At 44.5% G+C, this 27,325-nt stretch overlaps 1 protein-coding gene across 3 annotated transcripts; it reads right to left on the minus strand.

Moving 5' to 3' along the window:
• Window positions 1–98: 98 nt before the first annotated feature.
• Window positions 99–26,576, minus strand: LOC114860390 (transient receptor potential cation channel subfamily M member 4-like). 3 transcript variants are annotated; one of them, XM_029158946.3, is made up of 28 exons: window positions 26,472–26,576; window positions 23,504–23,565; window positions 21,328–21,505; window positions 20,796–20,976; window positions 20,382–20,551; window positions 18,704–18,881; window positions 18,232–18,296; window positions 17,896–18,120; window positions 17,704–17,806; window positions 17,113–17,231; window positions 16,467–16,748; window positions 16,007–16,108; window positions 15,781–15,909; window positions 15,541–15,670; window positions 15,325–15,470; window positions 12,964–13,076; window positions 12,623–12,727; window positions 12,461–12,501; window positions 11,629–11,855; window positions 11,424–11,536; window positions 11,204–11,336; window positions 10,736–10,910; window positions 10,309–10,474; window positions 10,018–10,199; window positions 9,676–9,808; window positions 8,556–8,622; window positions 4,734–4,827; window positions 99–172 (listed from the first exon to the last, which is right to left on the minus strand). In XM_029158946.3, the coding sequence occupies exons 1-28, from the start codon at window positions 26,541–26,543 to the stop codon at window positions 114–116; spliced, it is 3,750 nt and encodes a 1,249-aa protein (XP_029014779.1). In that variant the 5' UTR covers window positions 26,544–26,576; the 3' UTR covers window positions 99–113. The 3 variants fall into 3 exon arrangements, with proteins under 3 accessions (XP_029014779.1, XP_029014781.1, XP_029014780.1); XM_029158948.3 differs by lacking the exon at window positions 26,472–26,576 and adding an exon at window positions 24,380–24,403; XM_029158947.3 differs by lacking the exon at window positions 99–172 and adding an exon at window positions 1,465–2,078 and having other exon boundaries at window positions 26,472–26,573.
• Between the last annotated feature and the right edge of the window lie 749 nt (window positions 26,577–27,325).

Consider the following 27,325-nt stretch of genomic DNA (forward strand, 5'->3'; position numbering starts at 1 on the left):
GGTGTGTTCAGTCCACAGGAACGTCCGCCCAGCGAGCAGGGGTTGTCCTACAGGTTCTGTTTGAATGCAGCGTGGGGGTGGGACTCAGCTCACCTCCCAAACGATTCCAATGCTTAGAAATACTTTAGGTAACTGAGATGTGCTGATGTGAGATGTGCTACAGGTGAATGTACTGCAAGGAGAAATTAAATTAGATTAATTAATTAATTATACTGTAAAGGCATTAGTACACTTATTTGGAGTCATCATGTTACTGCTGGACCTGATGAGACCTTTCATGTCACTTAAAGTGGCGTTATGTCACAAATACTATTTCTTAACTGGTTAACAAAAAAAAAAACACTTTTAGCTATTAACCATCAAACATTTGTATATTGGTAAATAATTGGTCTCATTAAGAATGGCGCCCTTACAGGTTATTCTAAAAATACAGTCCAAGGGTGAGTTTGAGAACGGTAGTTAGTGTCCTACACACACAGCACATTGATACAGACGCCGCAGATGATTTCACCATGAAGTGACGGCTCAGGGTCAGAAACCCTAAGACCTTTGTTCCTCCGCATTCCTTCTTGGTTTTGTTGTTTTGGTATGATGTCATTTCCTGTTTTGCCCTGGCACTAATTATGTTAATTTGATACACCTGTGTTTTTATTTAAGCCCTGCCCTCTGTTCATTTCATTCTTGGTGTATCACATGTCGTAAGCACGATAATGTTGCAGAAAGAGTTTGGAGTGAACAAGGAGGTTTTTGATACTTGCGTGTGACTCAAGCTCTGAGAAAGCAGAATATAATATTTATATTAAAGAAGTAACGTGTGTAAGTGTGTTTGATCTCTGTCACTATCTGCTGCTGCAATAATCTATATACTGTAATGCTGAATGTGTGTTAGCAGAGTCATCAGAGCTCTCAGACTTCTGTCATTAGTCTTGATCAGTTTCATCTGTCGTATTAGTTTTATATTTAAGTTCGAGCACAGTTTTCATTGTTTCTTGGTTAATGTCATGTGGTGTTATGTGCTGTGCTTGTGGTTCTGTTTGTCTTCCTGTAAATTGTTTGTTCATTTGTTTGTTAGTCATCATCCATCCATCCATTTTCAACCGCTTGGTTCCTGTCCCTATATAATGATGATTTCTCAGCAACACTGCTCATTAACTGTCCTATTGTCTGTCTGCTTCACTTTTCTTGTTTCCCTTTTTACATATTATATGTTTGTATGTATGTACCTTTTAGTACATCTCCATACTAAGCTGCTGCACTGTGGCTGAAGAGTTCATTTAATCAGTAATTCTGTGATAAATCTTTTAAACAACCCTGTAAATGCACAATTACTGTATTCCAGTTATCCACACCAGGATTGACTTAGCTGCTCCTCCGACACACATGCAATGGAATAAGCTTGTATGAGTTTATTTGTACTGGGTAATTAGTGATAAAAGTCCAGGAGAGACAGGAAATGGCATCAAATCAAATTGAAACTTTATTTATATAGTGCCTATTAACAACATAGTGTTGACCAAGGTGCTGAACAAGTACAGTAAAACAATAAATAGAAAACTCCAATAACACAAACAGAAGCAAAAGAACTAATAGTACTATCTATAGTATATCATGTTAATAAATAAAATCAAACTAATAATCACTGCATTAGGTTCAACAGATGGATTTAAATACCAGAGGAAAACCTGAGTATTTTTTTTAACTCAGATTTAAAAACAACCAGTTCAGAAGATAACCTGATCTCCAGAGGTGGCCTGAACTCCAGTTGTGATTAATAGTCTTAAGGTTTAAAACTTACGGTTGCATTGAACAAAACGGTATCTTCAGTGTGAAATGTACACAAAATTGTCTGTCTTCACACGACACGGGAAAAACAGAGCCAAAGCAATGGTCTAGAACAAGATAAGAGGTTCTATAGAGCTAGCAGGGCTGATTCTAGTATTGAAATAATATACTGATTATGTATGTGCATTTCATTACTTATGTTCCTGCTCCTTGTATTAGTTTTTTTAGTTTTGAAATTTTAAAAAAGGCACTTGTGATTAAAGTAGGAGATGGTGGGTGTCAGCTCACAGTAAAGTCTGTAAGACATAAAATAAAATGGTCATTAAGACAAATGCTCAATGTGATACATAAATGTTACATACAATTTACAAAACATGCTCTTAGTTTGTCAATTCACCCGTCACGTCATCAGAGGGGCGCTCTCGTTTAAATTTTGTTTTGTTTTGTAGTGTCTTTGTTTTTTTCTTGTTCTTGTCTGACGTCCCTTTCTGTTGTTCTTGTTCTGTCATTAGTCTTAGTCAATCAGTTTCATCTGTTGTATTAGTTTTGTATTTAAGTTTGAGCACAGTCCGGGTCCTGTGTCCTGCTTCCCAACTACATTTCTCCACATTCATCCACTTAGGTCTGCAAGGGGCGTCCTGCTGATGGAGGGACCGGGGCTACCGGGAAGTGGTTCCGTCCCTCCCAAGTGGGATGCTCTGCAGTTTTAATTGCATTAGTCATACACACTTGTCCAGGAATCTGGGGGCTCCTTCCGGGGGGGGGGGGGCAGTGGACGGAGCCTTCACATTGATGGCTCTGTCTGCTGGACCCCTCGGAGAATTGACAATCTCCCAAAGTTCCTCATACTTAGCCACATACACATAAATTTAGGGCCGGGGGTGGGCTCTTTCACTGGGGCCTGGGGCTGAGGCCAGTTGTGGCCTCGGCCACTGGCCCTGGTGGAGAGATCACCACCCAGTTTTAACTGCAAAAAAACATTTAGGGCGAGGGGGGGCACTGTCCGGGGGACACACTTCAGCGCATCTTCAGTGCACTTTAGTTCCAGACACTCACGTCCAAGCTGGGTTGCAGGGTTCTTGGGTGCCTTTTCCGCTGCCCTCTGCTTCCCCCGGCTTAGGGGGGTTGGGCGGGGCTCAGGAGGAGCTGCGGTCCCTGCCTGGGGCCACATGGACAGCAGGCCGGAGACCTACCCTCCCCACGAATCTGATCAAGCGAATGGTGTGGGTGCGAGAATGTATCTGAGAGTGCATTGGTTCACGTATGATTGACTAGTTTGTTGTGAGAGAGTCCATGGTGTGTGTGTGTTGATGTGATGATGTGTGTTGTACGCGTGGGTGGGTGTATGCGTCTGTGTTTGTGTGAGTTTGTATGCGTGTGGTGCGGTTGGAGTGTGGGGGGTCCGGTTTTCCTCCCGGGGTACGATGATCGTCTGCCTGGGTGGTCTCTTTTCTGGTGACCCCCACCAATTGCTGGCCTTGTGCTGCAGGCCGGTGTGGTGCCAGGGGATGAGGTCGGGCCGATGGGGTCGGCCCCGCTCCGCTCGTGTGGGGGTGGTGGACTGGGGGCGGGTCCCACTCTAGGCGCAGGGGCATCTCCTGGCGGGCTCCCTACGGACCATGGGTCCTCGGGCTCCACTCTCTCAGGCCGACCCTCCCACCGGGTGGAGTTTGCCCCTGGTTCTCATGGGGCGGACAGCGTTGACCCCCGGTGGCCCACTCTGACCTCGGGTGCTGTCTCTGCAGCTCTGCCTGGGGGGCTCTGTGTGGGCGGCTTGGGTCGCAACACCTTCCCTCCTGGACCTGAAGGTGTGTGGGCTCCCTGGCTGCTAGGATTCTTTCCTCTGCTTGTTGGATAGGCGTAGTGGCTTCCACAAGTGGCATTGTTCATGCACCAACGGTGAATAATATTAAGCTACAGCCTCACTAACCTTGTAGTGGGACACTTGCCAAATCCAACTGTAAGTATTACTGATACTTCCATCCATCCATTTTCTAAACCGCTTACTCCCTAATGCGGGGTCACGGGGGTGCTGGAGCCTAACCCAGCTGGCTATGGGCGAGAGGGTCGCCAGTCCATCGCAGGGCAACACATACACACCGTGCCGCCCATTACTGATACTTATCACTACCAATATCAATAATGTGTGAATACGGAAATTGTGGTGTTGTATGTCATGACTCTTAAGTAGTATGGGATATGTATAACAAGGCACATGTGTATGTATATGATATGTATATGTTTGTATGGATATGTGCACATACCTTAAAACTATTATTGGTATTAGTAGTAATCTTCAAGGTAAACCACAGTTGTTTAGTTATGAATGTGTTAGCCCTGCTTCTTTTTTTTTTTGCTCAGATTGTTTACTTAACAGATTTGCTTGGTTTCAGCAGCTGGTTGCACCCCTTAGTGTTGTTGTTAGTCATCATCATCCCTGTTAACTTAAGATTGGTCTGTCCAGCCAAGCAGTGATTTTCACTTTATTTGTACTTCCTGTCTGTCTTTGTTGTCCCCTTGTTAGTTAGTTGGTCTGTTTGGGCAGTGATAATAAGTTTAGCTTATGCTTACATGTCTGTGTTTATTGTTACACTTTATGTTGTAAGTATGTATGTTGTTACACTGTATGATGTAAGTTCCACGGCTTAGTTTGTTACACCTTGTGTGTGCTTTTTATGAAATCACTTGTTGTCCAGTCTCAAGGGTCGTGGCATTTTGGGTCCTAATCCCCTCGTTTGCTACTTTATCCCAGTCTGACTCTCTGAGTGGCGGGAGTAATTTACTGTAAGCTTCCCATGTGGGATCTTGTTTGTGCAGCAGTAGAACCGTTTAGTTGTCAGGTGCATTGTTTGTGCATCTAGGTACAGCAGCTGCAACCCTTTTTTCCCCTCATTCAAATACCAATATGAAACACAACAAAGAGACTGTTCCTTGAAGACTGTTGTATTTACCTCTCAGCTGAGGAGTAGGGCGTTGGGTCTGTATCACATTACTCTGAGACAGAGCTTCTGTCATCCAGGCGATGGCACTACAGCAGTAACTCACCTGAAGGAGACAAACACAGACACAGAGAAGGGCTGAGTCGACACACTTGGCTCAGAGGTCAAACACAACCAACTGTTCCTATCCTGCCTTTATAATAATATTCCTGCACTGACTCTACAGTCAATGGTTAAAGTATTTTGCAAACTAGTGTTGAGAAGATGTGTGTCATGATTTGGGGTTTGTTTCTAGTTGTTTCCTGTTGTCACACCATGTCCTGTTTTATTTTGTTGACTTCCTGTTATCGGTTCAGTTGTTCACTCCCTAGCTCATTACCCACACCTGCCTGTAATCAGTTAATCACTCACCTGTGTATTTAGTCAGCTCCTGTTCCCATAGTCCCTTGCCAGATTGTTGAGTTTCGTGAGTTCCCTGAGTTCCTTGAGTTTCCCGAGTTTCCTGAGTTTCCTCGTTCCAGTGTTTCGTGTCCGTATCCCTTGTTTATTGTTCCCGTTTGTTTTGACCGCCGTTTCCTGCCTGAACCTGGACTAACCAACTGACCGTGAGTTTGCCTTTTCCCTGTCTGTACTTCTGCCGAGACCGCCTGTGTAACGAACCCTGCCTGAATATCGGACTAGAGATTGCCTGCTCCTCTTTGTACTTCTTTACTGAGCCTCTTGTGTATGACCTGGACCGTCTGACTCTGCCTTGGAAAATAAACCTGTGTTTAATCATCATCACGCCTCTGTGCTGTGCATGTGGGTCCGCCGCCTGCCCGAGTCTGACAGAACAATCTGGCCAACTTGGACCCAGCCAGCACCCAGCCTCCGGTCAGGTCAGTGACTGTTTTTTCTTGTTTCTTTTTTGACGGCGAGTATTATTCACCCGAGGGAGTATGGAGTTTACCTGCGCCGAGCTACCTAGCGACCTACAAATTTATTTTAAAATCCTCGCGGAGGATTACCGACGGGCGATTAACCCGGAAACCAGCGCAGCGCCGTGGAGGTGGCGGTATTGACTCTGGAGGACGAGGACAGCGTGTTAGAGCGCCCCAGTGTTCGTCGCCTCTATGAGCGATTGTGCACAAGGCTCGATGAGTTACCACACCAGCCCCCCTATTCCGCACCACACCAGCCCCCACGCCGCCTGCTCGGATTACGCCAGCCCCGGGTGCACCGCTGATGGTTTCGGTTTCCTCCCCCCAGCCCCGTCGGACCGTCGTGTCTGCTCCAACCTGCCCAGCTCCATGTTTGCCCCGCTGGGAGGATTTCCTGCACTCATGCGGTCCCCAGTCTCCAGTTCAGCCGTGTTTTGCCCAGTCCCCAGTTCAGCCGTGTTTTGCCCAGTCCCCAGTTCAGCCGTGTTTTGCCCAGTCCCCAGTTCAGCCGTGTTTTGCCCAGTCCCCAGTTCAGCCGTGTTTTGCCCAGTCCCCAGTTCAGCCGTGTTTTGCCCAGTCCCCAGTTCAGCCGTGTTTTGCCCAGTCCCCAGTTCAGCCGTGTTTTGCCCAGTCCCCAGTTCAGCCGTGTTTTGCCCAGTCCCCAGTTCAGCCGTGTTTTGCCCAGTCCCCAGTTCAGCCGTGTTTTGCCCAGTCCCCAGTTCAGCCGTGTTTTGCCCAGTCCCCAGTTCAGCCGTGTTTTGCCCAGTCCCCAGTTCAGCCGTGTTTTGCCCAGTCCCCAGTTCAGCCGTGTTTTGCCCAGTCCCCAGTTCAGCCGTGTTTTGCCCAGTCCCCAGTTCAGCCGTGTTTTGCCCAGTCCCCAGTTCAGCCGTGTTTTGCCCAGTCCCCAGTTCAGCCGTGTTTTGCCCAGTCCCCAGTTCAGCCGTGTTTTGCCCAGTCCCCAGTTCAGCCGTGTTTTGCCCAGTCCCCAGTTCAGCCGTGTTTTGCCCAGTCCCCAGTTCAGCCATGCTCCGCTCAGGCTCCAGTCGCAGTTCAGCCTCGCCACGCTCAGGTTCCAGCCCCGTCCCAGCCGAGCCCAGTCCGGGCTCTTGCCCCGTCCCAGTCGAGCCCAGTCCAGATCCCAGTCCAGGTTCCCGTTCAGTCGAACCCAGTCCAGGTCCCAGTCCAGTCGAGCCCAGTCCAGGTCCCAGTCCAGTCGAGCCCAGTCCAGGTCCCAGTTCAGGTCCCAGTCCAGTCGAGCCCAGTCCAGGTCCCAGTTCAGGTCCCAGTCCAGTCGAGCCCAGCCCAGGTCCCAGTTCAGTCGGGCCCTGTCCAGTCGAGCCCAGCCCAGGTCCCGTTCCAGTCGAGCCCTGTCCAGTCGAGCCCAGCCCAGGTCCCGTTCCAGTCGAGCCCGGCCCAGGTCCCATTCCAGGTTTCAGCCCAGTCGAGTCTAGTCCAGGTTCCAGCCCCGTCGAGTCACGTTCCAGTCCAGTCGAGTCACGTCCAGGCCCCAGTTCAGTCGAGTCACGTCCCAGTCCAGTCGAGTCACGTTCCTGTCCCAGTCCAGTCCAGTCACGCTCAGGCCTTGTTCCAGCCAGAGGGCACCGTCCGTCTGTCGAGTGTTAGCCCCACCCAATCAGGCCCGACGTCTACTCCGTCGAGCTCGGCAGCTGTAAGCAGTCATGCCGGCTCCCGCCGACCCCCAGAAGGAGGTCGCGCCAGCTGGAGTTGCTGCCGCGGTTCCCGCCGACCCCGGCCGCACCTGCATCGGTTCCCGATGGTGGTCCGGAGGAGGCCACGTCTGTTCCTGTTTCTCGTCGCGGTGGTCCAAGGAGGGCGCCGCTGGTTCCGGTTTCTCGTCGCGGTGGTCCAAGGAGGGCGCCGCTGGTTCCGGTTTCTCGTTGCGGTGGTCCAAGGTGGACGCCGCTGGTTTCCCTACACTCTGGCGGCGGTCCGGGGCTGCATAGTTGTCTCGTGGACTGGTGGCCCCGCCCGCGGCGCATCCGGCGGTGTGGATGGCGCTGCCTCCTGCGGCGACGTCTGCCTCGACTCCTCAGCCCCTCGGATCAGCGTCCGCCTGGAGGACGTCGTCATTCGGGGTGGGCCCTGGGGACGTCGGCCCAGCTCAAGGGCACTAAGAGGGCCACCCGGGCTCAGCGGCGGCTGAGCAGGATCTCGCCGCGCCTTCACCCTCCGTGAGGGAATCCCTGGACTTCGTGTTTTTTTCCCGTTCGTGGACTTGGGTTTTGTCGTGTGACCTCTTGTTTTGGCCCTCCCCCGGTCCTCCCTCCACCCACCCTGCTCGTTTGCCTTGAGGGGTAGGGATTCGGTCCCTCCTCCTGGGACCACCCTCCGCCCGCCCTGGTTTGGGGGGGGGGGCTTCCGTGGGCGCCGTGGAAGGCGCCATGGGGGGGGGTACTGTCATGATTTGGGGTTTGTTTCTAGTTGTTTCCTGTTATCACGCCATGTCCTGTTTTATTTTGTTGACTTCCTGTTAGCCTGCTCCTCTTTGTACTTCTTTACTGAGCCTCTTGTGTATGACCTGGACCGTCTGACTCTGCCTTGGAAAATAAACCTGTGTTTAATCATCATCACGCCTCTGTGCTGTGCATGTGGGTCCGCCGCCTGCCCGAGTCTGACAATGTGACAGTTCTTTTACACAATTTGACACACATGAATCAGGATCGTTGTCTACAAAGTCTCTGCACTTTTAATCATCCACACAAATGTTTGAAAGATGATCCTATTTTGTTTTTGTGTTGCTATATAAAACACAAAAAAATCTTTTTATTGTGTTTGTCATACAATAAAAGGTTTGAATAAACTAACAGGAGGTCGCATATTTCAGTTTTGTGCATTGATTCTAAAGATTCTGAACAATTATTCAGGTTGTAATACAATAGATGGTTATTCTGACCTCGGCCTCTAGCTGCTGTAACCTTCGATCACGAATGTCTGTTATCTGCTTCAGCACATCATCGACTCTGCAGAAACAAACACACACAAATAAACTATTTACATCTATAGACCGTTTTGCTTTTTCAGAAAGAATAATGATTTGTGATTATTTATAATGTACTCTTTAATGAATATTTGTTAGCCTCTGGGGGGGGGGGGGTATAGACAGAAAGAGACAACAAAGACAACCAGCAGCTAAAAATCAATCAACCAACCAAAAAAAGAAGAAAAAAAAATAAAATTTCTGGAAAATAATAATAATTATAATTGAAATTGACTGATCCTACATCGTGGAAATTAATCGCTATTCAGTAATAACATATCTGTATAAATACATTTAGGAATAAATGTAAAATAATCCACTAGAATAATATTAATATTAATGCTAATTATTTTATTAAAGAAAATGTAGACACTTACACCTAGATACTTTCACATACATGTACCTTAACATATGTACATGTAGTTACACATAATCAGCTAAAACATGCGGATAATATTACACCACAACCATGGAAACCATTACTAACCATAAACCTCAGTGGTAATACGAAATGACAGCCGTATTTACAACTTAGGTTGAGATGCATCTCAATCAGTTTCAGCATCTCACTACTATAGTAAAACTGTAAGCTAAAATTTTTCCCCGAAAGGTGTAATATAGAGATTGGTGCATGGACAGTGCCACTTGTGAAAGTCAGGTTGATGAGAGGAGCTTGGCCACTACACCCAGTCAAGCTAGTGGTAAAAATAAACCAGTAATAGCCAGAGCCAGTCCGCCAACACCGTCAAATGAGCTGACAACAACCAACCCACTCAGGCAGAGCTGCAGCAGCCACAGAGACAACGCTTAGGGCCAGATGAGCCAACACTTGTCCACCCCAGGAGAATCAGAAGTAAACAGTTCCCCCAGTGGGAGGGTCAGTCCCAGAGATCGGAGCCCACCAGGAGAAACCCCCATGTCCAGTGAGGGCTCCACCCCAAGTACCCCCCATCAGGAGCAAAGTTCTGTTTGTCATACAGATTAATTGACATGAGACATTCTTTAAAATGTAATGTTGTAACAGCAGTGTTCTTACTTGACAGACGTGCGTTTAATCTGCGCTGTGTCAGTTTCCTTCTGACGTTTATTCTGAGCTGAGAGGAGAATTTCTTTCTGAACAGCCTCCCATGTTTGCAGGTAGCTGGCCTTGTTATCCTGGAGCTCTAGAGCTGAGGACAGAGAAGACGAGTGGCTTTGGTCTCAGTTTCTCCACTAGCTGCCAGATTGTGTGTCTACTGTTTTTCCAAGCCAGATCACTGCTGCTCTACCGGTGCCATGTTTGTTCCTCTCATGCTCATCTTCTATTTGTATGTAGTTCATAGTCTTTGGAGTTTTTTCTAACTCTCATGACCATCTGATACGACTTGCTACTACTCACCAAAGTGCTCGATCTTGGCTGAGGGGATGTGGCGGATGCACCTCTTAATGAGAAGGTGGATGTGTGAGAGGATGATAAAGGGCGGTGCCAGGCTGGGCCTTGAATGATACTCCACTATCAGGTTGTAACGCTGAAACTTCCAGTAGATGTCACTGTTCTCTTGTACTTTGGAGAAGGTGTAGCTGCAGATGAGAACGGTTTCATTATGTGTTCACTAAAAGCAGGGGACATATGTTCCACTAAATAAACATAACTGGAAAATGTGCCTATCCATTGTATAAGTCAGGGTACCTGAACATAGCAATGAGGAGGTTGATCAGTACTATGTTAGTGAACAGCAGGTAGATGACCAGGAGGATGACGACCACCCAGTTGGAATTAGTGTTGATACAGGGCTCCTCTCCCGCTTCGATCTCTGTGATGTTGTTGGTACAATGTATGTCCTCAAGTTTATCAGCTATAAATAAAATGCAAAGAAATGCTGATAAATTTCCCAGCTCAATAAAGACCAGCATTAGACTAAAACATGGTAGAAAAAGCTATACATTCTTGGTTTATTACAGGACCTGCAACCGTCAACAATGGTAAGTTTAACTTGCTTTGGCCTAATTTAACCGAGGTTTTTTAAAACTTTTTAAACTGCTGTAAACATTTGGTTTGAATTCATCCAACACAGACAACACCAGAGTTAGTTAGAGTCCAAGAGTGAGTCACTCACCATCCATTTCATGTATTGGTAAATGGCCAAAAATCTGCAAGTATGGTCTGTAGAAGACTCGGCGGAATATCCATACAGGTCGAGGATCATACGAGTAGAGGAGAGCCTGGTTGGCTACTCCATAAGCTGCCAGCCACACAGCCAGGAAGAAGAGGAAGAAGAACACGTCCTTCATCTGAGGGGAACCAAGACATATGCTGTTCTAGAATGTGTCCTGTTGTGTCGTGGGAATTACATTTCATATTCCCTCCCCCTATTTTATTATTCTGAAACGTATGTATTTTTCAGGTTTGGGGAGATAACCGAGTTGCTGCAACTAAATTTAAAACAAAACCAATTTCACTAAATATCACAAGTGAAAGTGTCAGATCGCGTCTTTTCAAAGTAAAACACCTGAGACCAGAGTCTGTCACACGTGAAGTGAAGACCTTTTAAATTACTGGGTCCATATTATGTAAAGACATTCACCATTTTTCCAACAATGATGATCTTGGGCCCAAGTTGTTTGTGGACAGCAAAGATATGGATCAGACGTAGTGTGAACACCAGGAAGTCCAAGGCCATCACAGCTCTGCCAAACTCAAATGAGGCAGGAAACATTCTGAAACAGCACAGTGCAGTCAGTCATCAGGCACTGGGGTGTTTGTTTACATCGTGAATCTGTAAAACAAGACTGATGAACACTCACCTGCCACACAAACCAACAATGAAGAGCGCAATGGCTGTGAGGTCACACTTGTTCCACACATCCTGGATGTAGTTTCTAAACATCTGCACAATAGTGTTGCCTACAAAGAAGGTCTGTCAACCAGAGAAAACAGAGAACTATCTGAAATGACCATGCATGACATGTGACATGTATGTGTACAGATGCTAACGCCTTAACAACCAACCTGTCGAATCTCCTCACAGACTAAGGTGAAGACCCAAAAGTAAAGCACAAACTCAAGCGTGGAGGGACCATCAGGAGGCGGCCGCTTGAAGTCCACCAGCAGAACGTAGGCGAACAGACAGAGGAAGACGATGTACATCACCACGTTTCCCAAGAACGCTGTGACGGGGGCAAACCAGAACTTCCTCCACTGAGACGCAAATGATTTCCTGGATCTGGATGAAGAGCCTGATGAAAGTGAAACAGGGAAAACAGCAAACCAACAACATCAAGAACCAGTGATCTATTAATATCTAGAACTATATGCAGCCAGTATGTTTAGCTTTGTGTCACTGTTGACATAGTTCTTTATCTCCTCTCTAATCCCTTTTCCCAATTTGTGGAAGCAGATGACTGACAACTGAGTCTGCTTCTGTAACATTGTATCAAGCAAACAAAAAAGTAACATGCTCTTTTGTTGTTTTCTGTTTGTAGTTGTTAATTTTACCTTTCTTCCATCACTCACCCAGACTACACCCCATTGAACAATCTCGGACAAGTACTTCTCCTGAACAATCATGAAAAAAACACATGAACCTGGACTCTGCTGACAGTATTTAAGTACTCTTCCATCTTACTCTGTTTGTCAGTTCTGTGTGAAGAGCCTGGTACCCTCATTGTGGAGGGCATAAATGACAACTGGCAAGTCAAAGGTCTTCCTAATGACTGTGTATCATACCACAGAGACCATTTAAGGCTCAGGAAGGTTCTTGGAGATCTTCTAACTGATTAAGATGCACCTGTTTATTTGAATACTGGATAAAGTTCTATTGGTCAGTGTAATTTAAACCCACCTCTTGTTTTTTCTCTCAGACTTTCTTGTGGTTTTTCCTCCCTACAACATGAAATGATGGAATGAATTATTTTTTTAAGTACAAAAAACATGTATATGTGTTTTAGTACTTAGTCATTTTGTAATTAGTTAGTTATATTAAATGTTTTTTTTATTTACTTACGAAATTTCAGTTAGGAGGGAAGTGCTGACATGATTCCTGGTGCTCTCATTCCAATCCACATCACAGTCTCTATCCTCGACTGAATTATTATATTCCTCGTCGTCTCTGTCATATTTAATCATCATTTATTTTATCGAGACCACTAAGGACCAATGACTTCATTTTGTTTTAAGATTCAGTACAATAGTATTTTTTCCTCTGCAGGAATACAATGATAACCATTATTTATATGACATTCTAATCTATACCAAGAGCTGTCAACTCCTTTTTACAGGCAACCTAAATCTGGACAGTGTTATATTATTCAAAAGCCAAAGCAGGACCATCACACAAACACTGACCTAAAGGTGATAATGTTTGCGTAGATCAGAGGAGGCAGAAGAAAAGTGACAAGCAGTTTCCAGGCAGACGTACTGCTCTCCATCTTACCCCACCAGATCTGAGACAGCAGAGACTACAAAGATAAAGATTAATGATCGTTAAATCAAATGTGTTTTATTTCAAACCAGAAACGAATTAACTTTACTGTAGACTGTTTAATAAACATTATTTATATAATCAGCTTTACTATTAAGCCAGGAAATGAACCTGTGGTTTATATACCACTTTTAATCTCTGCACCTTGACTTCCGGTTTAATAACAACAACAACAGTGGGGGAGAGTACGGGAGAGTAAAGAGTGATATAGAGGTATAGGGGTGTGTTGAGAGTGGGGAGGACATTGAATGGATAATGTGAATAAAAATATTAAGAGCAAAAATAAGACAACATCCGGCCATTTAGTTTGGACACTTGGGTTTCTGGTGCCTGTTGTAGCTGTAATCCCTGAACCTGCTGGTGGATGCCAGAGATAAGGGATGCCCTCAAGCTGAAGAAGGAGTCCTATCAGGTATGAATGACCTGTGGGACTCCTGAGGCAGCTGATGGGTACCGACGGGCCAAGCGTGCTGCAGCCCGTGCTGTTGCGGAGGCAAAATCTCCTGAGAGGAGTTTAGCAAGGCCATGGAGGAGGACTATCTTTTGGACATCATCAGTGGGTGTCATCAGTCATCAGACGGTGGAAGTAGTACTTTAAAGACTGCTGAGGAAGCAGAGGCAGGGGAGTCAAGGTGGACTCACCTATCACCCAGGCTGAGGTCACCGAGGTAGTTTGCAAGCTCCTCGGTTGCAGGGCAGCGAGGATGGATGAGATCCATCCTGAGTACTTCAAGTCTCTGGATGTTGTGGGGCTGTCTTGGGTGACACGCCTCTGAAACGTCGCATGGACAATGGGGACAGTTCCTCTGGACTGGACAAACGGGGTGGTTGTCCCTCTTCATGAAAAGGGGGACAGGAGGGTGTGTTCCAACTACAGGGGGATCACCCTTCTCAGCCTTCCTGGGAAAGGTCTATGCCAGAGTACTGGAAAGGAGAATTCAGCTTGGATACAGGAGGGTTGTGGAACGCTGGACCAAGTCCATACCCTTATCAAGGTGCACTATTTTTCTGGACAGAATTTTTAGGCGCAGCCAGGGACCGGAGGGGGTCTGGTTCGGGGACCACAGGATTGTATCTCTTCTTTTTGCAAATGACATTGTCCTGTTGGCTTCATTGGGCCAAGACCTTCAGCCCAGTTTGCACCTGAGTGCGACGCGGCTGGGATGAGAATCCATCCATCCATCACGGGGTCACGGGGGTGCTGGAGCCTAACCCAGCTGGCCAGTCCATCGCAGGGCAACACATAGACAGACAACCATTCACACACACACACTCACACCTATGGGCAATGGAGAGACCTAATGCACATCTTTGGACTGTGGGAGGAAGCCGGAGAACCCGGAGAGAACCCACGCAAGCACAGGGAGAACGTGCAAACTCCACACAGAACATGCAAACTCCACACAGAAAGGCACCAGGGCCGCCTCTGGGAATCGAACCCAGAACCTTCTTGCTGTGAAGCCAAGGTTCTCGACCAGAAAAAGGTGGTTTGCTCTCTCCAGGTTGGAGGAGAGTTCTTATCCCAAGTAGAAGAGTTCAGGTATCTTGGGGTCTTGTTCACAAGTGAGAGAAGGAAGGAGCACGAGATTGACAGACGGATAGGTAACGGATATTTGAATGTCGGAAATTGTATCACTAAAGACCAAACCCACACATTACCCCATCAGCCGAGATCCTCCTGGAGGTTATCCACCATGAGGCTGATACCTCAACCTGTCCCATCTTGTCAAACTGGATCATCAACCCCGCTCTCCCTTCTACTCACCTCTCTAACTCTGTGATTCAACCTTGCAGCTTTCATATCTGAAGCTTGTGTGCCTCCTCCCCTTACTCACTGTTCACTTAATGTATGTTAGGAATTTTAACTATCGCTGAACCTTATTGTCATGGATCCATATTGTTGGTGTAATATTCATGTCTGTCTGTTTTATTTTGGTATATCCTGTTTAGTCTACCTGTTTCTGTTCCTGCCTAGCCATGGGTTACCAGCTGTTTTCAAATAGTCATTAGTTTTGTATTTAACCCTGCGTTTTCACCACCTTAGTTGCCAGATTGTTTGTTCAGGTACCGTTATTCAGCCTTCAAGTATTTCATAGTAAGTGTTCATAGTAAGTCTTTGGCAATAAATTTTTACTGTTGATCTTTGTTGTTCACCACAGGAAGGCGTTTATTAATTAAAAACTTCCTCCTCCTATTGTTATTAAATTGCATGACTGCATCTTTACCTGAACACCATGATGGCTGAAGAACAGGCGGGCGTCCGCTGCAGTGGCCATCTGCAGGCATGTGGCCTCGCCCCACACTTTAGACTTCCTTATAAGCAAGGTGGAAGCGTTGGACTCGTTGTTTTGGTGACACTCATTGAAGACATCTGGGGACATAAACAAGATGTATTAGATGAGCAGTATAGCAGCTGTAGCGCAGCGTGTGGGCTTACTCACCATGTGCCATGCTCTCAAACCTCTTTGCCTGCTCCTTCATGGCTAACCTTTTCTCAGTTTCACTCTCATGCTTATGAAGCTCCCTCAATATTTTGCATCCGCCTAGAGCGCTCAGCACTGACTCCCCTGCCTAATAAGTCAACACAGAAGCCACGTTTTATACAGTTAAGCTAATCCTACTATATTTTACTATACTATATACACACACTTGTTTTCATGCATGTTGTAGGTAACACTTACCATCTCCCAGAAGTAAGCAGCCATTTCCTTACGGTTCTGCAGCACGGCCCATATGAAGAGCGATTCCCAGGGGTAGGGGCATTGTTTTTGCCGATAATTACACTCCCCCAACAGCATCTTAGTAATGTGCTGATGAAGACAGGACCAGAAGAATCACATTTATTAAATGCATTCTATCTCCTTCCCATTATGACTATAAACCACTGGGCGTGAGATTCTTACTGACCTTGTGATTCTTCCTGTTTGGGATGGTAGGTTTTAGTCCCAGAAGCTCATAATACAACGGTTTACAGTTGTCATCCAACAGGTCTGACAGCAGGTAGGACACCTAAAGAACATTCAGCCCTTTAATGCATATAAAGTAAAAAGGATTTCACCACAACTCCGGTTTCAATGCAGCTCATCATATCCCTAATTATGATATTATCAGTTTTGTCTTTTGTTCCTGTTACCTAAATTACTTCTTGTTCCTGCATCCCTGCGTATGTGAGCTTGTTTATCTCTCAACCTCAAATGCCAGGTAATGTACATGCACTCAGCTCCTCCTTTCCTTGTTCCTTCGTCCGAATAGGACGAACAGCGAAACTCATAAATGAAGTTAAAGTTCTACGGTACGTATTGAAGTAATCAGCAGTATTATTATTTTGAGATTGTTTGCCATCACACTCTTGGGAAGACTCCCTCACCTCGTACAGGCTGAGCTTCATTGCTGAGCCAGGTTGAGTGTGGATATTCTTTAAATGTGTGCCATCTTCATTCACACTGGATCCAGCGCTCAGCCTCTCCATCAGACGCTTCTGAAGCAGAGTATAGGCCAGTGAGCTGTCAGGCAGTGCACGGTACAGGGCTTCCAGGCGTCCGTACGTCAGGTAGTCCAGGATATTCAGGCCATTCTCACAGAAGAGGCGAACAAACTGGGGCTTGTCATTGATCAGTGCATCTGTCATACATTCTTCAAGGTCCCCATACTGAAAACATACAATCTATGTTAGCTTTACCACCATTTTAACACACATACAGTACACATACACACACACCTTCCCAACGCTCTAGCCCACATTTCAAGCTCCAGTCCTCAAGGGCCACTGCCCCTGCTGGTTTTACAACTCTCTCTGCTGATTACCCTCATCAGACGTGTGAGTTAGCTGCTGATTGACTGAACCCAACTGGCCAAGGTAATCAGTGTTAGCTGGGGCAGGGAGAGTTGGAAAAGCAGCAAAGGGACGGTCAACTCCATATTGCATTCCAAAGATCTAAAACTGTGATATGATTAATGTTTATGCTCAAGGCATTTATCCAAATAATATGTTAACATAGTCACATAACATGTACCTCCCACTGAATGGTTCCAGTGAACAGTTCAGCTCTGGCGATGTCCACACAGTTCCAGACCACTGCCAGTTTCAGCTCTTCAATGTGCTCGCTGGCATCACTGGACACACGTTTACTAGCTGAAGACACATTCACATTGTACAATATATAAAACACAGGACTAGAGTTACGACTGAAGAACATATATTTTTTTTAAATCTACAGTTTAGATTGAATGTTGGTGTAACATTATATTGGGCTGGCACTGTTCTGGGGGTGAAGGTGGAATCCCTACATGCTGGTGCTGAGTGGAAATTGAGGTTGCTGGTCAAATTCCTCTCAATCCTGGATAACAACTCCCACCCCCTGCACCCTCCCCTGTGTGCTGGCTGGACGGAGGAGCACCTTCAGCCAAAGGCTGATCAACATCAAGAGCTATATAGTACATTACTTCCGTACATCATTATAATATAAGAGATATCTGTTGTCATTCTGCAATTCTGTTGTGGTTCCCTTTCTGCCTGTCTTTCCTCTGGGACTAAAAAAGTTTTTTGAATCGCGAATCTGAGACTCTACTCTTCAAATGTGTGTTAAGATATAAAATGTTCTTACCTCGAACAAGTGCTCTAAAAAGAACTATATCAAAATCATCAGAACCGTCCTGTTCGCCTTTAAATACAGTGATAAGGTCTCTGTTGTGATAAATACTCAGAACCTAAACACAAAAAGGTGGTGAACAGATAATTTATCAGTGTTTGGATGAGTTTCCACATATACAGTAACTGCACTCTGACTCTCACTCACCCTGTCTACCAGCTGCTCCACCTGAGCTTGAGCTGGGAAGTGTTTTTGTAACTTTGAGCGGACACTGTCACGAATCTCCGAGCTCAGTCCTGGCGGAGCTTCAGTGTCTACAGCAGAAAAAATGGAGGAGAGGTTCTCCAGCAGCTCACTGATAAAGTCAGCAGCTTGACCAGAACCAGCGAGAACCAGCCAGGGAGTGTTCTTCTTTAGAGAGGCATCTAGTCTCTGAGCCCAAAAAGAAAAGAAAAATAGTACATTTTTATAAATAAAGCATTTAACAGGGAGGATTGGTCAGGTTTTAAACAACAGCTGATCAACTGTATATATTTTCCTCACCTCCAACACTTTAATGTCTCCTGAGATGAGCATGCACAGCACTGGAATTTCAATATTACCACTACCTAAAAAACCCAGAAAACATTAATTAACAATGATTAACATTATTAACATTATTAAAATTAAAGAAAAGAAAAAGTTTGGGTTCCTAAGCAATACTACTTAAATCTGAAGAATGTCAGCCATCATTTAGATATGCCTTTATTGGTTCAACTCTAATTTATTCAGACTATTCTACAAATAGTTTCATCTATTTGTCTGAATACAAGGCAGTGACCTTAAAAGTTTTTATTTGCTGGTCAGAATGTGTACACTTAAATCTTCCATAGTGACCTTATTCAGCAAATGCAGGCCTGAAGATCCTATTGAAACTTAGTAGCATCTCTGGGACAACCATGAACTAGATGAATAACTGGAATAATCAGTGAGATACGATTCCTCCTTGGAAACCGGTTGTAGTGCCCTGTCTCACCCCTGATGCCAGTGCGCTGATGTGAAATGTAGTCCTCCAAACTGGCACGGAAATCGGTCTCTCCCCCCCAGCGGCCAACACTCCCATCATCCACCAGGAGGAAAGCGTGGTAGTTCTTGTCCAGGCAGTATGAGTCCTGTGATGTGTTCTGGATGTGGTAGCGAGCCGGAACACCTCCCTGTAAATAGACAACACAGGAGTCAGTGTAAGTGAGTTCATTCACTCAACATACTATGTAATGAGCTCATAATGCTCATGGTTTAATACAAATGAAGCAGCTGTAACTAGCAGTACGTCAGTGCTATCCTCCAAAGACTGAAGATCAGCACTTTGTAAAAGCTGAGAAACGTTTTATGTAGAGAACACTTCTTTCCTAGGTTGTGCTATCAATCCAGAGAGGATCACATTGGGTAGGTGGATAAGGTCTGAATCAGAAGAGAATGGACAGTGCCCAGAGAAAGGAAACATTTAAAGCTTGTTTCTTATGTTTTATCAAGAATTATGCTGCAATGGCTACCCCACTAACTTGTTTACTTCTGCCTTGTCCTTACATTTCCAGGCCCTGATTTAGCTTTTGTGGTGAAAGTGGATGCCTCCTGTGGAGTAGGAGCAGTGTTGTCCCAACTGTCCAAAGACTCAAAATTACACCCATGTATATATTTTTCTATAAAGTTGTCTGGGCCTGAGAGAAATTTGATGATGTTGAGGACTGTTAAGGGTTAGGAAGGCTTTGACAGATGTAGTCAGCTCATAAAAGTACCAGGCTGACAACAGACGCCGCCCTACGCCCACCTATGTACCTGGCCTGAATGTGTGGTTACCAGTCAAATATAAACCCTTAAGGAGGTACAGAATTTATTGTTCTAAAGTGGCTCCTCATTTTATTGGCCCATTTTTCTGTTCATAAACTGGTCAGTCCTGTTCTAGTAAAGCTATGCCTGCCCAGGTCCTTACGGATTCATCCCACTCTTCACTTCCCAAGCCAGTCCAGTCGAACACCTAGTGTATCTTTTGCCATCTTGTGCGTTCACATTGCTCTGTACTAAATTCAAGCTGCCAACCGAATTCATAGTTTTTTGTAAGTCTTGTGGTAAGGTGGTTCTTAAACTCCTCAGTGCCAAGGCACCCGAGGTGGATTAAATTCAGCTTTGAGTGAAGACCATGCCTCTGTACTAGACAACTAACCCTTGGACCAAGTCTATACCCTAGTCAGGGCACTCAAAGGTTTGGGAGTTTGCCCCACCAGCTCACATATCTTTATTAGCTCTTCAGAAGGCATTCAATCATGTTCCTTATGGAAGTCTTTAGGGAGTGCTCTGGCAATATAGGGTCTGTAGTCCTTTATTAAAGGCTGTCTGGATCCTTCATGATCAAAGCAGGATCCTTCATGATCAAAGCAGCATTGCTGGCAGTAGGTAAGCCCTGTTCCCAGTGCATGTTTCACCCTGACAGGGTTGACCTGCACAGCGTTACCAATCTGATTCCCATCTTGGTCACAACTTGTGTCCTTGAGCAAGACACTTTCACAAACTAGCTTCCGGGATTGTAAAATTGTAATAAATGTGACATATGGCAATAAAGACTACCTTCACTTCTACGTTATTCAGAGAAGGTCAATTATGTCAGCACGGTGCAGTTACTTGTTACACAAGTGGAATGCATACTGTATGATAAATACCTGGACATTAACAAGCTGCCTCCTGTTGTGAACCATGCCCCATGGAGTGATCCCCACAGCAATCACTTTCTTCATGGACAGAGCTGGAACCACAGCCCCAAGTTCTCTCACAGCCTCCCCCACACAGCGGGACACACCGGTCCTGAGACCCCCTGCCAAGATCCAGGCCCCTGGAAGGAGAAGTGGAAAAGAGGGAAGAAAAGGCAAGATCGCAATTACAAAAAAGCCTGAATGAAGCCTGATATCAGGTACTGTTAGATTCACTCTGGTTATATGTGCTGTACTGTTAATTCTGTTATTCAGGCATCAGATCATCAGATGAAGAAGCTCCCCAGAACATCTCCCACAAACAATATTGTGTCACTGTGAAGCGTTCTCAGTGGACTGTAGCCTAATGAGAACCATGAATTTTACCTGTGCTCCGCGCTGCTTTAACCAAACCATTCCTCAGAACATCTTTCAACCATGGTTTCATCTTCTCTTGGCCTTTACACCCCACGATCGACACCACCAGGTTGGGTAAGGGCAGACCCCAGTTATTCATCATCAGCTTGTAGATGAGCTGAGGGTTTGTGTCACATGACAAGCGCAGAAACTACAGAGAACCAAAGGACAAGACTGTAGTGTGACCAGAAAAAGGAGCACGTCGCATCATTTGTCCTGTGGTAAAACGCTGTACGTTCCTGGTGATATAGTAAGTAAAAGCTCCTGGAGGACAGCAACAACAAAATTCTTAAAGCAGTATTAAAGACTTAATTTATATTTTTTACATCCAGTAATTCCTATATAACTAGCAGCCTTGATTTTTTAAGAAAGATTTCAGATGAACAAAATCCTGTCTTCCAATTTGTTTACATTTGGGCCCAGTAGTTTACCAGTTCATTGCTGTCACTGATGAAAGTGTTAACATGAGTTAACATTACAGGAAATAGGAGGAAGCACCTACAGGACAGTGTCTGCATCTGGCTCCAGCAAACTCCAGTTCGCCAAAGGCATCGGTGGGATGCTCTGACGTGTGCTCTCTGCTCTCCCACTGGCTGGGTACAGACGCTCCAAAGGACTGCACAGTTGGTAGAGAGTCACGGAACTGATGTCTACCACCACACTGACACTTCTCTCTATCTCTGAAATACAACACAGAAACCAATAAAATCATGTTTTACAATAGAATATTTATTGGATAACGCTCATGATTGATAGCAATCCGATCTTACAATGCAGCCCACATTTCTCATGCACTTAATATGTTCATATTTTTGATGGAAGATATTTGCTAAATTACAAAATTGTTATACTAAACATATGTACACAGTTTTAACATCCTTTATATTCCTTGGCCACTGCAAGTTGTTAAAATGCCTCTAGTTAATAACTGTCGCTAACCTGCAGTCAGGCACACTCCCTTAGGTCCTAAACTTACTGCAAGCAGTGAGTGAACACTGCAACACTACAAAATCCTCCTAGGCCCCCAAACAGTAAAAGCCAGACCATCTAATGGCAGGACCCAAATGAGACACACGTAGCAGGGCAAGAAAACAGACACTCAAATTAAAGTCGCAAACGCTCTAACTAGAAGAATAGACTAATACAGAGAACACAGAGGACAGGACATGAGACTGGGTTAACACAAAGGAACACAATGGCACGGCATGATGAACAAAAACAGGCGAACCGAGAAAGATCACATGAGGAGGGCAAACCTAAATACTCCCAAAACAGGTGTAACTAATCAAAATCACAGACAGGATCAGAAAATCACATGGCAAAGATACCAGACAAGACTGTACAAACAAAGGATGGGAGCTACTATGGCTTCAAACCTTCTAGTAAGAGATGATTTAGGTCTTTTTTTGTCGCATTAGGGAATAAGCAGCTTGGAAAATGGATGGATGGACTGGAATTGCCTACCCAGGGCCTATCAATATAATTCTATATTGTTCTAGTGTTCTGTGTTGTGTAAGGTCTTAAGCCTAGTTAAAATGACTTAATATGACTTTTGTTGTATGTTGGCCCCATATAAATAAATTGAATTGGAATGAATTAATGATCACTTTTCCTAGCTTTGAATATTGGGTCTAGGGACCAAAAGGATCACATTTCCGTTATGGAAAGTTAGACCTAGGTTTTGAAGTGCAGTCATAAATATATCTTAGAAAAGGTCTTTCTCTGCCGTGTCGTGTATGTGAGATCATCGGACTTATTTGGCCAAGGAGTCTTTCTGAAACAGCCAATGGGTACTGACAGGACTGTAGCACAAGTGGGTGGAGTTGCAATAACCCTGGTGTTAAAGTTGTTAGACTGTGAAGAAAGACATTCTGTCATCAAGAACATTCTGGCCAATCATCCAATACAGTGTTTGGCCCAAACCATGTTCATCGGTGGACGTGAACTGAAAACTCACTACTGCCTAAAATTATGGTTGGGCGGTAAAAAAAAACTTTGATAATTTGCTCACAAAGTTTCACAAAGTCTACCTGGAAAAGCTTCTGCTAAGATAATGAAAAGGAGGCTCCAACTGTCAAACCTCAGGTTTCAGAGGAGCAATGCCAATTCAGTCCTGGGCGTCACTAATGTACTGTACCAAACAGTTTTATTGAGAGACAGCAACTCAAACTCTAATGCCATGATTCTCAGTAATCCAGTGGGTTGTAGTCTTTAGGTTGAGGCTGTAGAGTTTCTCAGAGAATAAGTAATTAAATAAGGGTGTCACGGTGTTGTCTCACAGCGAAAAGGGCCTGGGTTTGATTCCCGGGGGGACCGGTTGCCTTTCTGTGTGGAATTTGCATGTTCTCCCCGTGTTCATGTGGCTTCCTCTAACGGTCCAAAAACGTGCATTAGGTTCATTGGTCACTCTAAATTGCCCGTAGGTGTGTGTGTGTGTGTGTGTGTGTGTGTGTGTGTGTGTGTGTGTGTGTGTGTGTGTGTGTGTGTGTGTGTGGTTGTCTGTCTGTGCATGTGTGTTGCCCTGTGATGGAATGGCGACCTGTCCAGGGTGTACCCTGCCTCTCACCTGTAGATAACTGGGATAGGCCCCAGCACGCCTGCGACCCCACATGGGAATAAGCGGCAGAAGATGGATGGATGGATAGTTAATAAATAAGGGTAATATGACATTACAGTACCTGGATGATCCTCGAACAAAGGTGGTGCATACTCTCTTTTTGATGACCCTAGGGATCCAGCTCTGCAAGCAGAAATTGACATATTAGCACTGCCCAAGTACGTAAAGGATGTGGACTCGGTACAGTCCCAAAAATCTCAAATAACTTGATATGCTGCAACTTTATTTCCATTGCTGTCCTTTTCCCTGAAAGGTTCTTTGAGGTTAGTCTGGTACCTGATCCTGTTGTGTTGGTCGGGTCCTGTAGTGTATTCAGTGTCAGTCTTATCATTCATCTCTCATTTTGTTTCTTCAGTAGGTTTGTGTGATGTGTCATGTGCACATTACTGTATGTCATTGTTCTGCTCAGGAAGTGTTCATATTCATATATGTGCAGTGAGTTCTAGTTATTCCAGGTTTTGATTGTTTGTATTTGGATTTATTAGTTCCTGATCCAGAGCTTTTGTTCTATGTTTACAGCAAAATACTCCACTGTAAAAGAAACTTTACAAAGTAAAATTTACACATCACACACATTTGACTGAAAATACTCCACCTATATTCAAACTGTTTTCATCTGTGCTACCTTTTCTTGGCTTTTTTATACCTAATGCCAAGCAAGTATCTTTATGTGGCATCGCTATACATTTAAAATTGATTAATTAAATATACATTAAATCCGATCTCTTGAATACTGAATAACAAATTGACACATAACGTTACAGATATCGCGCTTCACTCATAGGTAGCTTGAACACAGCTAATCCACATAGCATGCGCACATTTTATATGCCCAGATAACGGTTGTAACATTCTTCTAACGTCCCCAAATATGTGTAGACTCACAAAGACAAATATTGTCCCCGACACAAACGTTAAAAGCACTTTAAGCACTTACATGAACCATTGTACCCTTTTTGACCGCGAAAATTATCTTACGTCACAAACGGAGACATTAGGTCAAAGATGTGCTATTAACAACTAGCGGTAAGAGCGCTCACTCGAACTGACGAAATCCGGTGTAGACTTCTCACATTTTTACAGGTTATCAAACATTATGAGTTATGCTTTTGCTACTACATATGTGTTCTATATATATTATGATTATTATTTTTGTTAATTTCCCTCTGGGATAAAATAAATATATAATATAATTATATAAATAATAATTTATAATAATGTATAAATAAATAAATAAATAAATAAATAAATAAATAAATAAATAAATAAATAAATAAATAAATAAATAAATAAATAAATAAATAAATAAATAAATAAATAAATTACACACACACACACACACACACACACACACACACACACACACACACACACACACATACATACACACACACGCGCGGGCACGCACACACATGATAAGATAAAGATAATTTAGTTCTTGGTCTGACGACTGGACCAACCTGTTTGGTACGGTGTCGGTTTCACATTTACACAGATGGTTAGTGCTTCCAAAGCTGTGATGGTGTCCATCTGTTTATCCTCTACTCCAATGTTATACATACATGCATACATGATGGGATGAAACCTTGACACACACATTAGTGTCTGGGTTTGGTGTTTTTATGTCCTCTGCAGCAGGTTCTGAAATCTTTGCCAGTGTATTTGTGAGACATCTTCCAGCTGTAGTCAGTTTCAGTTTCAGAACACACAATTAGTAAGAGAACAAAAACATCATCTATGATTTCAGCTGTGAGCCTGCTGGCCCTGTTGAACCAGCCAAATGTTACACGCAGCTCTTGTCATCTTTGGTCGACAACTGTCGTAGACCCCAGACATCACACATAAAACATTATTTAACACAATAAGCCCAAATCAGACCACCACATATCACCACTTTACCCATACACACGTAGGAATTATGATCCTTAATTACCTAAACACAACTATAACACCTGGAAAAACCACTCCTGGATTTACCTATAATCCATTGTGCATCCAGTGATGCTATAGATGGTAGCTGAATGATGTTATAGGCATGCAGGTGTGAAACCAGTAGGCACATCATTCACTTATAAAACTTTAATGCTCACCCTCACACACAGTTAAATACAACCTGTGTGTTCTTGTGTTCAACTATTTAAACATTTAAATAACTATTGTTTGTTTGCGTGCGTGTTTGCCGCTTGTGTGAGATGAGCCCCCATTGACCTCACGCCCAAGGGTGGAGCTTCCACAGAAGATTAACAGTTCAACTCTGTGTGCAGTGCTATAGTCAGGTCACTCTTGTTTGTAAATGAGTTGTGTGTTCCCAAGATGAGCTGCTTTCAAAGCCATAACACGTGACAACTGTGGTGGAGTGGTTTCTTTGTTTGTGAATAGAAAAAATGTTGATACAGAACATTTACACCAGTTTTACACCACTGTGACAAACACCTCATCATCACAGCAGGTGAGACTCATCATTGTGTGCAACACTTCCATCACAGTCACAGTTACAAAGACGAGAAGCGACCAGCGTTTGTCATGTTATGTCAACAATTAAAGCTGAATTTTAGTTCCTCAATCAGGCTCTTCCAGACTGAAACCAGTGGACTGTGAAACAAGGCGTGCCAAGGTCCGAGTGTTTTTACTAAGTTTGAATACTCTTGAATCAGTGCCTTCTCCGTGCAGCTTCACTCTGTGAAAGAGGAGTGCTGCCATTCAAGTCCAAAGACGGCTCAGATTCATTTGTGCTACTTCACACTAGAAACATCTGCTGTATCATAAAACAGCATGATGTTATTTCCATACATTCTTTCACTCGTGGCGTTTAAGCTTCAACCTCCCATGGACGACTGATGACAGAATGTGGCTGCATCCTGTTGTTACCCACCACACACACACTTTTTGCCAACTGTATGTATGTGTGAGATCAGGAAAGTCTGATCCACTGAGCCTTTGAATGCACCTATTTCTATCCCCGTCCTCATGGTTTCAGTGCAGCTCTGACATCTCCTCACATCTACTAGTCTACTTTAGTGTGTGCGTACCTGATCATTGTCCTCTCTCTGACCTCCAGCTCTGCTCCTTCCTCGGTCCCCCTCTTTCTCCAGCTCCTTCATCCTGCCTTTGAATTCGCGTGTTCTGGGCAGGGAGCTCCAGGCGGGTGTGAGTGCTGCACACCTACTCGGCCACAGGTGTGTTCAGTCCACAGGAACGTCCGCCCAGCGAGCAGGGGTTGTCCTACAGGTTCTGTTTGAATGCAGCGTGGGGGAGGGACTCAGCTCAGCTCCCAACAATTCCACTGCTAAGAAATTCTTTAGGTAACTGAGATGTGCTGATATTACAAGTAAATATTGTGCATGTAGAAAATAAATTTTATTGATTAGATTATTTACACTAAACACTGTATATGCATTAGTACATTTATGTGGAAGTATCATGTTACTGCTGGGCCTGAGGAGGTGGAGTCAAGTTTTATTTGAGTCAAGAGACCAATATTCAGTAATAGTTCAGATACATTTGTCCAAACATATGTGGACGGAGATGTGCTAAGGTATGAGTATATATGAATATAACAGGTAAAGAGATAATGAAAGCATTTACAAACAAAAAGATTGAGAATATACAGAACACTGAGCACAATGAGCAGAAAATAGAATACAATTAAACAGAAGTTCATAATCTAGTTCATCTTTATTGTTATATATTTAAATAAATGCTGGTTTGAAGAAACAATATTTATTTATATCTTAGCAAATGTAGGTAAAGTCCTTGGTCAATGCTACTGTGGAACACAATAGTGAAATAAAACTAGGCTTTTGGTCACCTGCACAGGAAGACTCACATTCAAAAAGTAATAAAGCAAAGAAATCCAAGTGCTTCAATTTATTTGTTTTGTGTG

The sequence above is a fragment of the Betta splendens genome, chromosome 8 (assembly GCF_900634795.4).
Source record: "Betta splendens chromosome 8, fBetSpl5.4, whole genome shotgun sequence".
Classification (NCBI taxonomy): Eukaryota; Metazoa; Chordata; class Actinopteri; order Anabantiformes; family Osphronemidae; genus Betta; species Betta splendens.